This window comes from Bos grunniens, chromosome 2, assembly GCF_055505025.1.
Source record: "Bos grunniens cultivar Pamir isolate PY7600 chromosome 2, Bosgru_T2T1.0, whole genome shotgun sequence".
In the NCBI taxonomy this organism is placed as follows: domain Eukaryota; kingdom Metazoa; phylum Chordata; class Mammalia; order Artiodactyla; family Bovidae; genus Bos; species Bos grunniens.
This window is the reverse complement of record NC_141166.1, coordinates 35,716,028-35,729,328: the sequence shown is the minus strand read 5'-3', so window position 1 is coordinate 35,729,328 and position 13,301 is coordinate 35,716,028. Positions and strand designations below refer to the sequence as shown.

Below are 13,301 nucleotides of genomic sequence, written 5' to 3'. Positions count from 1 at the left end.
ATAAACACATTTCTAGATCTGTGTTTATTCAATTGAAATGCAAATATACATGCATCAGTTTACTTTGGTGAATCAAAGGCAGAGGGTATGCCTCTGTTGGCTGGAACACCACCTACAAATACGAAAAATCCCAACTATGTGTAGAGAGGGCCTTGGAGCAAGAGAATGGCTCCACAAAGCTGCAATGGACAAAATATGGTGTTGAAAACTTAAGTTACAAAGATGAGAGTACTCTACCCCAAAGAGAGGCAAAATTAAGAATATTCTATATTTATAGTGTTGTATCAATTTGTGTTCATGCATGAATTGATTTACTACCCCTACTTCTTTTCTTCTCACTTCATTCCCAGCGAAGAGTGCCTGGAGTATCCGATGACAATATTACCTGATTATCTACTAAAGTAGCAATACCAAAGAGGTAACACTGAGCCATTAATAAGGCACTGGAATTGACACTTTAGTAGAGTATGAAAGAAGAAGAAAAAGAAGTGAATTAGAGCTGATACTCCATGTCATTTTAATAAATTGAGTGATTGTGTATTTTTCCACTATCAATTTTATATTAGACATTCTGTGAGCTAAAAACACAGAAGCTTATGTTTCTTAAAGGGATTTAAGGATTGAAGACAGTGTCTTTTATACTAGCAAGCTATAAATGGTGAAAGGGGGAAGTTCTAAAATGAAGATGGTTCATCAAATTAAGGGGAAAACATTTGCTTAATGTCTATATTTCAACTTCATTTGTTGCCAATCTAAAGAAACACAAATAGACTTTCTATTCTCACAGTGCTAAAATGGAATTGAAAATGTCATGACCCACTAAGACACATAAACTGGGTCATCAGAAATACACATAAAAATGGCTAATTTAAAGACACATCACAATTTCATGGTTAACAATGTGCGGCAAGTAGCCCAAGCACCTCTATGAATTATTAGTAACTTTTAACAAAAAACCACCCAGATCTTAGAAAAGTATAAAAATTTCCCAATACTCTAATAAATATTTATTAATATTAAAAATTCATAGAGTTCCAAGAATATTTTTTAAAAGTCTATTTAGTTTATTTTCCTTGCCTTTACCAGCTGAATGAATCCTATACTCCCAGGACTCATGGAAATCTGTGTAACTATTTTTTTTTTTTTCTGTGTAACTATTTAGAAATAGTTTCCTGGTGGTTCAGATGGTAAAGCGTCTGCCTACAATGTGGCAGACCTGGGTTCAATCCCTGGGTCAGGAAGATCTCCTGGAGAAGAAAATGGCAACCCACTCCAGTAATCTTGCCTGGAAAATCCCATGGACGGAGGAGTCTGGTAGGCTATAGTCCATGGGGTTGCACAGAGTCAGATATGACTAAAGTGACTTAGCAGCAGCAGCAACAACTCTACTTTACTGTAGTAAATATCAAATGGACAGTACAGTAGGTGGGTAATTATTTCTGCATTTATAAACCAACAATCCTCATGAAAGTCACTGTAGATACAGTGAAACATCAATTAACCTAAATTTTCAACAGAGTACACTCAAATTTTTTGAATGTTTTTAACTCAGACCAAAAAGGTTTATTAAAAATGTTACAAAAATTTTTTAAATATATTTTTCAACTTTAAAATGAATACTATTTGCAATTCAACTGAAAAGTCACTCTACTAATTTTATTTAGTTTCTACATTGCTGGATGTGAGACGGAGACATCCCAAAGTGTGTTATCTCCCTCAATATAATCTCTCTGAGATGATGGGTACATCATAACTTTGTGGATCTCTTCTTTTAGACCTGCAGTTAGAATAACTTCATGAGCACAGAAACAGAGTAGATTCATGTTTTACAGTCTTTTTCTTTTCTTATCAAACATGATACTTAGCTTGATCTTTTGTTTCCATGAGACATTTCTAACAATTAAAAGAAAAACCATCTTCACTAGTAATACAAATATTACTGTAAATTCTAAAAAATATTTTAAAAATATGATGCTATTTAAAAAGGAAATTCAAAACAAAAAGTAAAAATGTAACTGACTGTATGGTTGAATAAGAGTGTACGCCCTGAAGTTGATGATTTCAATTGAGGTAACAGTGATTCTAAGGTGTAGTTTCTCACTATAATGAAACTATCAGCCTTAGAGTATTGATATACGAAGCACAAAATATTTGAACAAAACCTCTTTGGACATCAGGAAACACTGAGCCTAGCCTTTAAACGCTCTTAATTACATAAGGAATGATGGATAAATTACTTAACTGTTTTGGGCTTCATTTTCTTCATGTGTAAATGAGAAATGTGGACTAAGAAAATGTCAATGTTCCCAGGATGTCTCATGTTTTAAGCATCTATTGACTAAATTGATTACTTAGAAGTCTTTTAAATCAATGTCTTTACTGTGATTTATCTCTCTTCCAAAAGAGTGTCATATTTTAAAACTCTGAGTGTATGACTTATTACTGTTTTGCTCTATGATACCTCTCTGAATTATAGTTAAAGCTATCATTACCTTTAAATCAAATTTCATATGACTGAAACTTTTTAAGAGTCAACGATCCACCTACCTTATCACAGTATCATTTCTTGTGTTTACATCAAAAAGAATTTAAATTTTTTACCAAAGGATTTAAAGAGATTTAAATAAGGCCTTCTAAATGAGTTGGTTTTTCTCATTACTCAGATGTCTAAAAGTATATTAATCTGAGGTCCTTTTCCTCACCTGATTCTATGAGTACACATTCCAACCACCCTTTGGTACATTCTACCCGATGTTATCTCCTTGCAGGAGTTATAGTTAAAAATTACAGGAAAAGGGTGACATCCTGGAACTGGTGAAAATAAGTATCTGTCTCCTACACAGACCCATGGAAGGCAAAGACTGATTGAAAATTGTATTTCAAGAAGTTAATTAGATAAGGTGAAAATGATCCACTATTATACAAATACATGAGGACCACATTATAGGATAAATGTTTACCTAGCAAACTCTCTTCTCTGCCCATGGGTATGGTAAAATATGTATAGGAGTACAAAAAGATCAAGTTACACAATGAAATTCTCCTATACCTTTTGAACCCTCATCATATTATTGCTATATTAAGAACTGTGGAAACTGAATCCCAAACTTCTTTTTGAAATGCTATTCAGATCTGAAGGCTGGAAGTCAAGACCCAGGCTACTTGCTGCTTTTCAGCAATCCAATACTAGCAGAATTCTGAAAAAGGAGTTTCACCATTGCCACCCCTGAATAAAAAGGAAAGAGAATAGATGTCAGGTAATATCAACATCAGATGTCACAGGCAGTCATCAGGTTATTCTTTCAGCTGCTTACCAGTATGACTCCTTTTATGTACCATAAGCACATTGGGCCCAATGCAAACCATGCCACAGACGTCACATTTCAGTTTACCATTCGGAAGCCGGATTCCTCCCTCGCCTTGAAGCTCCTGGACTTTCCTGTTGTCTGCCACCTCGCTGCTTTCAATTAGGGGTTCTTCTAGGCTGCTACCCTCATCATGGCCCCTGATCTCATCTTCGCGGCTCAGGGGTTTCCTGTCACACTCTTCATCACTCTGCATTTCTAGCTTTACTGAATTTGCTGTAATTTAAAGAAGAAAGAAAGACATTTTGAGTGCATGTTATATGTAGTCACCTACATCTCTTTCCCACACGTTGCCGTTCTATTAACATGGCTGGAAATACTGTAGAATACAGCATATTCTCTATAGAATAAAGTCCATCCCTCATGCAACATTATATGTGCTTTGCTCCAAGGTACTCCAGTGAAGCTTCGGTATGAAAGTGAAGATGACCTAGGGAAGCTCAAGGTAAAGAGAATGATGCTTTACTTTTACACACATGTTTTTCTTTAATTCAGGGGTACACTTTTTAAGCAACTCTTTAAACAACGGGTATTGTTAGATTTTTGAGTTTGTCATTAAGGTGACTGAGACAGGATTATGAAAAGGCGAAGATGAGATACTACTTAACCCACTGAGCTACACCTTTTCTTAACTATATATATATATATATATATATATATATACACACACACATCGGAGAAGGCAATGGCACCCCACTCCAGTACTCTTGCCTAGAAAATCCCATGGACGGAGGAGCCTGGAAGGCTGCAGTCCATGGGGTCGTTGAGGGTCGGATACGACTGAGTGACTTCACTTTCACTTTTACGCATTGGAGAAAGAAAGGGCAACCCACTCCAGTGTTCTTGCCTGGAGAATCCCAGGGACGGGGGAGCCTGGTGGGCTGCCGTCTATGGGGTCGCACAGAGTCGGACACGACTGAAGCGACTTAGCAGCATATATATACATACACACACACACACAAGTCATAGTCTCTGTTTTCCATTAGAGCGCTTGTGTAAACCTGCCTTTGAAATGAGCAAGAGAAACAACTCGGGATGTTAAGCCAGCAAATGTCTTAGACACATGAAGTCATCCAGGCAAGGCAAATATTCTAAAAATCAGACTAAATAATACAGTCAGTTGAAAGTTATATAGATAAAGGGCAGAGTGCACAGAAGTCACATGCTCTTAAGCTACTTTGCTTTTTTATTTCCTGTGTGAAAAAAGTTCTCCATAGAACATATTAGTCTGCAAATCAAAGTATTCCAACTTTAATCTATGCACACCAAAAAGCAGTGAATGACAGGAATGGCATAGCATGCATGCACACACTTGTGACTGTTAAGAAATTTAATGCCTTCTGTTTGCTGTTTTTGGATCATCCCACAGAAAAGTTGGAATTTTGTTAGCACAGCCCTCATGCTGGATTGCTGACAGAGTCCTTTCACAGAGCAGAAGCAAGGTTTAAGAGAATACCAGGTTTTATCCACTGATCTTGAAAATTTCTCAAGAAACCATATCAAAGTTACTAAGCAAAACAAATTATTTGGTATTACTTGAATAGAGGAAATATTTTCATAAAAAGGAAGTACATTTTTTTTTACGGCAATTGTTTTCTTAGAGAAACCACCCCTTCTCTGCCTCGTTGTTAGTTCTTATGACAGGCAGCACATACTATCAAAATGACTCCTCCATGCTCCCTCCATGGAACTCCCCTGTGAACCACAGACAGTGTGGTACAACGTGGGGATCACTAGATTTAGTTAGGAGAACTGGCTTTGACATTTACTGCAATATAATCTTGAACCAGTTACTTAACATCTGAATCTTATGTCTTTCATTTACAAAGTGGAGATGAATTCAGATTACAGAATAAAGTTTAAGCACAATAGTTTAGCTATTAAGAGCAAAGTTTCTAGCAGTGGCACTTAGTATTATAAAAGGACTGTCACGCTGTGCATATTACTAAGTTCTCCATGACCTCTACAAAATCGGGATGATAATGGCACCCACTTCCTAGGACAGATGTAAGCATTAAATGTCTAAATATAAAAAATGGGCTTACCATTATTTTTCTTTGGACAAAAGTGTTTTTATTCCACAAAGTTTTTGTAAAGATCAATTAACGTAACAGTACGTAAACTAACCTAAGAACTACAAAGGGATACACAGCCTTCTTGCCTCATCTCTAACAGAATATGTATATCTTGAGTTTTACCCTATTTACAAATTAGCACTGCTTTACTGGGTTTTGAGAAGAGTATGGACAATATTTTCCATCTTAATATTTCCAATATGCTAAGATATTTGTGGCATACAAGAAGTATTTCAGGTAGTATTCCCTGAAGCATTTTAATTAACTGATTAAGAATTTTCTTTAAGGTATTTTCTTATATGTTTAAAGAATCCATTAACAGAATAACAAAAAATGAATCATCGTAAAGGATTAGATTCAGAAAAGGCAGAGGAACCAGAGATCAAAATGCCAACATCCACTGGATCGTCAAAAAAGAAAGAGAGTTCCAGAAAAATATCTATTTCTGCTTTATTGACTATGCCAAAGCCTTTGACTGTGTGGATCACAACAAACTATGGAAAATTCTTAAAGAGATGGGAATACCAGACCACCTAACCTGTCTCCTGAAAAATCTGTACACAGGTCAGGAAGCAACACTTAGAACTGGGCATGGAACAACAGACTGGTTCAAAATTGGGAAACCGGTATGTCAAGCCTGTATATTGTCACCCTGCTTATTTAACTTATATGCAGAGTACATCATGAGAAACACTGGGCTAGATGAAGCACAATCTGGAATTAAGATTACTGAGAGAAATATCAATAACCTCAGATATGCAGATGACATCACCCTTATGGCAGAAAGCGAAGAAGAACTAAAGAGCCTCTGATGAAAGTGAAAAAGAAGAGTGAAAAAGCTGGCTTAAAACTCAATGTTCAGAAAACGAAGATCATGGCATCCGGTCCCATCACTTCATGGCAAATAGATGGGAAACAATGGAAACAGTGAGAGACTTATTTTGGGGGGCTCCAAAATCACTTCAGATGGTCACTGCAGCCATGAAATTAAGACGCTTGCTCTTTGGAAGAAAAGTTATGACCAACCTAGATAGCATATTCAAAAGCAGAGACATTACTTTGCCAACAAAGGTCCATCTAGTCAAAGTTATGGTTTTTCCAGTGGTCATGTATGGATGTGAGAGTTGGACCTTAAAGAAAGCTGAGCACTGAAGAATTGATCCTTTTGAACTGTGGTGTTGGAGAAGACTCTTGAGAGATCCTTGGACTGCAAGGAGATCCAACCAGTCCATCCTAAAGGAAATCAGTCCTGAATATTTGTTGGAAGGACTCATATTGAAGCTGAAAATCCAATACTTTGGCCACCTGATGTGATGAACTGACTGATTTGAAAAGACCCTGATGCTAGGAAAGATTGAAGGAGGGAGGAGAAGGGGACGATAGAGGATGAGATGGTTGGATGGCATCACCGACTCAATGGACATGAGTCTGAGTAAACTCCAGGAGTTGGTGACGGACAGGGGAGCCTGGTGTGCTGCAATCCATGGGGTTGCAGTCAGACACGACTGAGCGACTGAACTGAACTGAACTGAGCTGAAAGGATAAAAAATGAAAATTATGTCCTTTTCTACCTAAAGTTCACCCATTCCTCAGTTCTGGTCTCAAAATCAACCATAATCCTTGTCTTCTATTTAGAATTGTGTGTGTACATGTGTGTACATATGTGTATACATGTGTACATACAGCTCACTCTTTTTACACAAAATGAGCTGACTTTAACGTTCCTTTCTTCAGTTAATAATATCTGTTCAATATTTTCCACATTAGTACAAAGAAATCGGGCTTCCCAGGTGGCTTAGTGATATAAAGAATCCTTTGCAGGAGCTGCAGAAGATGTGGGTTCCATCCTCGAGTTGGGAAGATTCCCTGGAGAAGGAAATGGCAACCCACTCCACTATTCTTGCCTGGGAACCCATGGACACAGGAGCCTCATGGGCTACGGTCCATGGGTCACAAAAGTGTCAGATACAACTGAGCAACTGAGCACACAGGCACAAACACAGAAATCTACACTGTTCGTTTCCAATACCTGCATAAAATCTATTTTACAAACATAATATATTCACCCAGGCTATTATTTATTTAGTGCTATTATAGACATTATTGTCTAATATACCATACAAAACTGTTAATCTGCTAAAAACCAGTTATTTTACTTTAGACTTTCAATCTGCATTTTTTATTGTGAATGAAGTTGGGTATCTTTTTCATGTTTAAATGTGTTCTCTCTCTTTTTTTTTTTAGAAATGCCTATCAAAATTCTTTGCCCATTTTTCCACTAGGTTGTCAGCCTTTCTCACTGAATTTAAATGCTTTATATAGTAAGGAACTTAGCCCTGTGTCTGATATGTTTTGCAAAAACTTGGGTATATCTTTTTACTCCAGGGTATTTTTTTGGCATGTATGTTAAATTTTTTACATTTTGAATTTTAACATTTTTGTTAAACATAACATATTTAAGCCATAACAATTATGGCTTCTGGATTCCATATCTTGCTTCAATAGTTTTTCCATATTCCGAGAAATTCTTCCATTTTTTTCTGAGAAGGAAAACTGTTCTAATCAATGTAAAAATACTACCGGTTACTCTACACAGTCCCATGTTTCATTTGTAACTGTCACATAAAGGGAAAATTAAGAAAGAAAACAAATGAAAAATATGACTTAATGTAGCATGATTTCATATACCAGCCTGTGAGCAAATTTTCCCACACATTAAAGTCATGTACTAAAGATCACAAATTTCACGGCAATGCTATCACTTACATTCTTAAACTAGTCAACATCTGATAAGCTGCCTTTAATGAGTATAAAGTCTACCCACATTTCATTTCAGGAACTGAAGAAAGGTATATCTAAAAGAAGGTAAGTCTGAACGTATGGGCCTCTTCAATTTCAAAAGAGTACAAAATTATGACTTGATGTTCTACTAAATTATCTTTTCCCTCAGGAGAATATTAGAATATGGACAGTAAAACAACATTAAACATTAGTAAAAATGTCATTTAACAAATTTATCAGGGCTTCCCTGCTGGCTCAGTGGTAAAAGAATCCACCTGCCAATGCAGGAGACATGGGTTTGATCTCTGGTCCAGGAAGATCACACATGCAACAGAGCAGATAAGCCCAAGTGCCACAACTATTAAGCCTGTGCTTAAGAGCCCAGGAGCCTCAAATACTGAGTACCCACAGGCCACAACTGCTGCAGCCTGAGAGCCCTAGAGCACATGCTCTGAAACAAGAGATGTCATTACAATGAGAAGCCCGTGCATTACATCTAGAGGGTAGCCTCTGCTTGCAACAACCAGAGAAAAGCCCATGCAGCAACGAACCCAGCAGTAAATAAATAAAATTTAAAATAGTTTAAAAAGTCCAGTTTATGAGATGTTACCATTATGGTTAGAACTTTCTTTTCTCTCTATAGAAGAACATACTTGAGATGAATATCCAAAAGCATAGATTTACTAGAACTAAATATAAAAGAAGTGGTAAACTATAGTAAGAAACTAAGATAAGAAAGCTTTCTAAAGTGAACAATGCAAAGAAATAGAGGAAAATAATAGAATGGGAAAGAATAGAGATCTCTTCAGGAAGATTAGCAATACCAAGGGAACATTTCATGCAAAGATATGCACAATAAAGGACAAAAATGGTATGGACCTAACAGAATTAGAAGATATTAAGAAGAGGTGGCTAGAATACAGAGAAGAGCTATATAAAAAAGGTCTTAATGACCTGGATAACCACGATGGTGTAATCAGTCACCTAGAGCCAGACATCCTGGGGTGCGAAGTCAAGCAGGCCTTAGGAAGCATTACTAGGAACAAAGCTAGTGGAGGTTATAGAATTCCAGCTGAGCTATTTCAAATCATAAAAGATGATGCTGTTAAAGTGCTGCTCTAAATATGCCATAAAATTTGGAAAACACATCAGTGGCCACAGGAATAGGAAAGGTTAGTTTTCATTCCAACCCCAAAGAAGGACCATGCCAAAGAATGTTCAAACTACCACACAACTGTACTCATATCACATGCTGGCAAAACAATGCTCAAAATCCTTCTAGCTAGGCTTTAACAGTATGTGAACTGAAAATTTCCAGATGTGCCAACTGGATTTAGAAAAGGCAGAAGAGCCAGAGATCAAATTTCCAACATCCACTGGACCACAGAAAATACAAGAGATTTCCAGAAAAAACATCTACTTCTGCTTAATTGACTATGCCAAAGCCTTTGACTGTGTGGATCACAATAAACTGTGGAAAATTCTGAAAGAGATGGGAATACCAGACCACCTGACCTGTCTCCTGAGAAATCTGTATGCAGGTCAGGAAGCAACAGCTGGAACTGGACATGGAACAACAGACTGGTTCCAAATTGGGAAAGGAGTATGTCAAGGCTGTATATTGTCACCTTGCTTATTTAACTTATATGCAGAGTACATCATGAGAAATGCTGGGCTGGATGAAGCACATGCTGGAATCAAGACTGCTGGGAGAAATACCAATAACCTCAGATATGCAGATGACACCACCCTAATGGCAGAAAGCAAAGAGGAACTAAAGAGACTCTTGATGAAAGTGAAAGAGAGTGAAAGAGCTGGCTTAAAACTCAACATTCAAAAAACGAAGATCATGGAACCCAGTCCCATCACTTCATGGCAAATAGATGGGGAAACAACGGAAACAGTGAGAGACTTCATTTTGGGGGGCACCAAAATTATTGCAGATGGTGACTGCAGCCATGAAATTAAAAGACACCTGCTCCTTGGAAGAAAAGCTATGACAAACCTAGACAGCATAATAAAAAGCAGAGACATCACTTTGCCAACACAGGTCCATATAGTCAAAGCTAAGGTTTTTCCAGGAGTCTAGTAAGGATGTGAGAGCTGGACCATCAAGAAGGCTGACTGCTGAAGAACTGATGCTTTCAAACTGTGGTGCTGCAGAAGATTCAGTGAGAGTCCCTTGTAGGGCAAGGAGATCAAACCAGTCAATCCTAAAGGAAATCAACCCTGAATATTCACTGGAGGGAATGATGCTGAAGCTAAAGTTCCAATACTTGGGCTACCTGATGCAAAGAGCTGACTCACTGGAAAAGACCCTGATGCTGGGAAAGATTGAAGGCAGGAGGAGAAGCAGACGACAGAGTATGAGATTTATGGTATCACTGATTCAATGGACATGAGTTTGAGCATATTTCGGGAGACAGTGTCGGACAGGGAAGTCCAGCATGCTGCAGTCCGTGAGATCACAAAGATTTGGACATAACTTAGTGACTGAACAACAAAACTATAGTAATCTTTTCTCTAACAGTATTATACTCTGAGGAATTATATATTTGCCTTGTATGAATATATATGCTATAGTAAATAATAATTTGTATTTATTGATATAGTAAATCAATAAAATCCAACACATTTTAATATATACATGGCATAGGTTTTTTCAAAAATATGGTGGATGTGTTTATTCACTCAGTCATGTCTGACTCTTTGAGACCCCATGGACTGGAGCCCACCAGGCTCCTCTGTCCTTGGGGATTCTTCAGGCAAGAATACTGGAGTGGGTTGCCATTCCCTTCTCCAGAGATCCTCCCATCCCAGGGATCAAACCCAGGTCTCCTGCATATCAGGCAGATTTTTTACCATCTGAGCCACCATGGAAGCTAAATATGGTGTCCTATTGTACAAATAAAATTCCATTCTAATTAATATTTAGCTCATCTTACCAAAATTAAGTTGAAATTCTAAGATAAAAGTGATTACTTAAATTGATCAGAATTTTAACTGTTAAATAAAATATTTTTCCTACTTAAAGAACCTACAAGATATTCTCCTATTATTTATTTCTACTACTTAGGATTTTTCTAATTAATCTAGGGCATCTAATATTTTAACTATTAATGATTAGTATACTCTAAATTATAAATTACATAATGACTGTAGTTACATGAAGTCACTATAAATTAATCACGGAATAAAAATCAAAGTCGTGGCACTATCAAATTTTTGAAATTAAACTTTAACTCTTTATCATATAGTATTCCTTTTATAATTTGGTTAAAAGAAAGGCATTCTAATACATGGCTAATTTCTTCTAAGAAAATGTTAGTATAAATGAAATCTTATTACTATATATCAACAACAAGAATTACTTTTCATGCTTATTTTCTTGATAGAAAATGAAGAATGTAAAAATTCAAGCATATCCGTGTGAAATTATACACATTTTAATATATTGAGAAGCATTAACAGTTTAATGAAAACAATATTTTGTCAGAATAATTAGCAATGAAAAAAGGATGTGAAATAAGATTTTAATTGATTAATTTGTTCTTTGTTATTCAATATTGTAGCCACAAATAACTATGATATACAGATAGGTGAATATTTTCAATGAAAAAGTAAAATGTTTATTATAGGTATTTTTTTTCCCTTTAACTTGAAGGAGATGATACAGTTCACAGTTTTAAATAAAGAAGAGTCGAATTTTAAAGTATCCAAAAAAGTTACACTGATTCTTTGTTAGGTTGATTCTTTTAGTACACTTGGAGGTTTGTAAACACAATTAAAGGATAATAATTGTTGACTGAAAAGACTTTTATAATCAATTTTATACAGATAAAGCTTTGAATATATTTCAGGATAAAATATTCTACATATATAGTTATGAAAAAAATTGCTTCATAATGCAAACGTTTAAGGATTAAAGATTTATCCCCTTCTTTGTGCTTTCCAACTACTATTCTTGAACTTTAGGATATAGTTTATAGATTCTATAAAAATGCATGTTTTAATCACCTCCATTTACATGTGATCACCCCAATGCCAAGAAGTAAAGAGATTCACATAAAAGCTCTTATAAATGATTCCCAGGCCAAAGAAATTTCAATAATAAAAGCTTTTCAGTAAACATACTGGATTGTCTACACTCAAAGCCTTCATAATTATCAGTTTCAAGATACATACTACTGAGTGGATAAAGTTACACTGGACTTGTCTTAAATTCAGTAGCATGGTATTAAATAAAATGATAACCTAATAAGGGTATTTACACAGCTAAACATATATACAGATCACTGCTTTTAAAAAAAAAAAAAGGGCAGAAAACCAAATGGGGAAAAATCATGCTGTTTTGTGTAACTGTTAAAACATATTATTTTAATTCAGTCTATTTCATAATGAAGTTTTCATTACCACTACTATACTTTAAAAACTAAAGACAATTCAAAATCCAAATGTATACCACTTAAAAATGAAATGCACAATGCTGTTACATACATTAATAGACCTCACACAGTAGAGCCCATCTACTTCAACCAATAAGACACAAGGACCAAAATGAAATCTGTTTAAAACTCATTGAGCCAGCAAATATTTATTATGTGCCTAATATTGTGCCGCCCAAAAAGTTTATTTGCCATCGATACTTTGCTAAAATTGATTATGAAGGTTTAAGACTAAAAGCTGAAGAATTTTTCACTTAAATAAGAAACCTGTATTAGCAGGATGGTATGTACCCAGCTCAAGGAAGAGTTTATGAGTAAGAAGTACAGGAAATATTTTACTAGCATGTAATTTGGTTACATACTGAATTTATTGACCTAAATAGTACATAAATGTGGAGAGATTTTTCCTTAGAAATTCCTATTTTTTATTAACTTGACCAAATTACCAACTTATGTAAGATGGTATGAGAGCATTTGATTTTGCAATGTCTGGCACTTGATGGCTTCAAATAAAATTCTCAGCTTTTAACATCTGGGGGGAAGATCACTTTTTTACACACATGGAGAAATATATTCAGTTAATTTTGAATTATAAAAGTGGAATAAATTATATCCTCATCGTTAGAATGAGCTTT

At 35.8% G+C, this 13,301-nt stretch overlaps 1 protein-coding gene across 25 annotated transcripts in view; it reads right to left on the bottom strand.

Annotated features, from left to right (window-relative positions):
- IKZF2 (IKAROS family zinc finger 2) overlaps nt 1-13,301 on the bottom strand; it is a 187,217-nt gene that overhangs the window by 71,688 nt on the left and 102,228 nt on the right. For 14 of the 25 annotated variants that reach the window (XM_086341813.1, XM_086341768.1, XM_086341742.1 and 11 more), the window contains one exon: nt 3,315-3,581. In XM_086341813.1, the coding sequence (XP_086197939.1) occupies nt 3,315-3,581 (267 nt within the window). The remainder of the gene's footprint in view (nt 1-3,314; nt 3,582-13,301) is intronic. The other 11 variants (XM_086341882.1, XM_086341853.1, XM_086341874.1 and 8 more) reach the window with 1 other exon arrangement.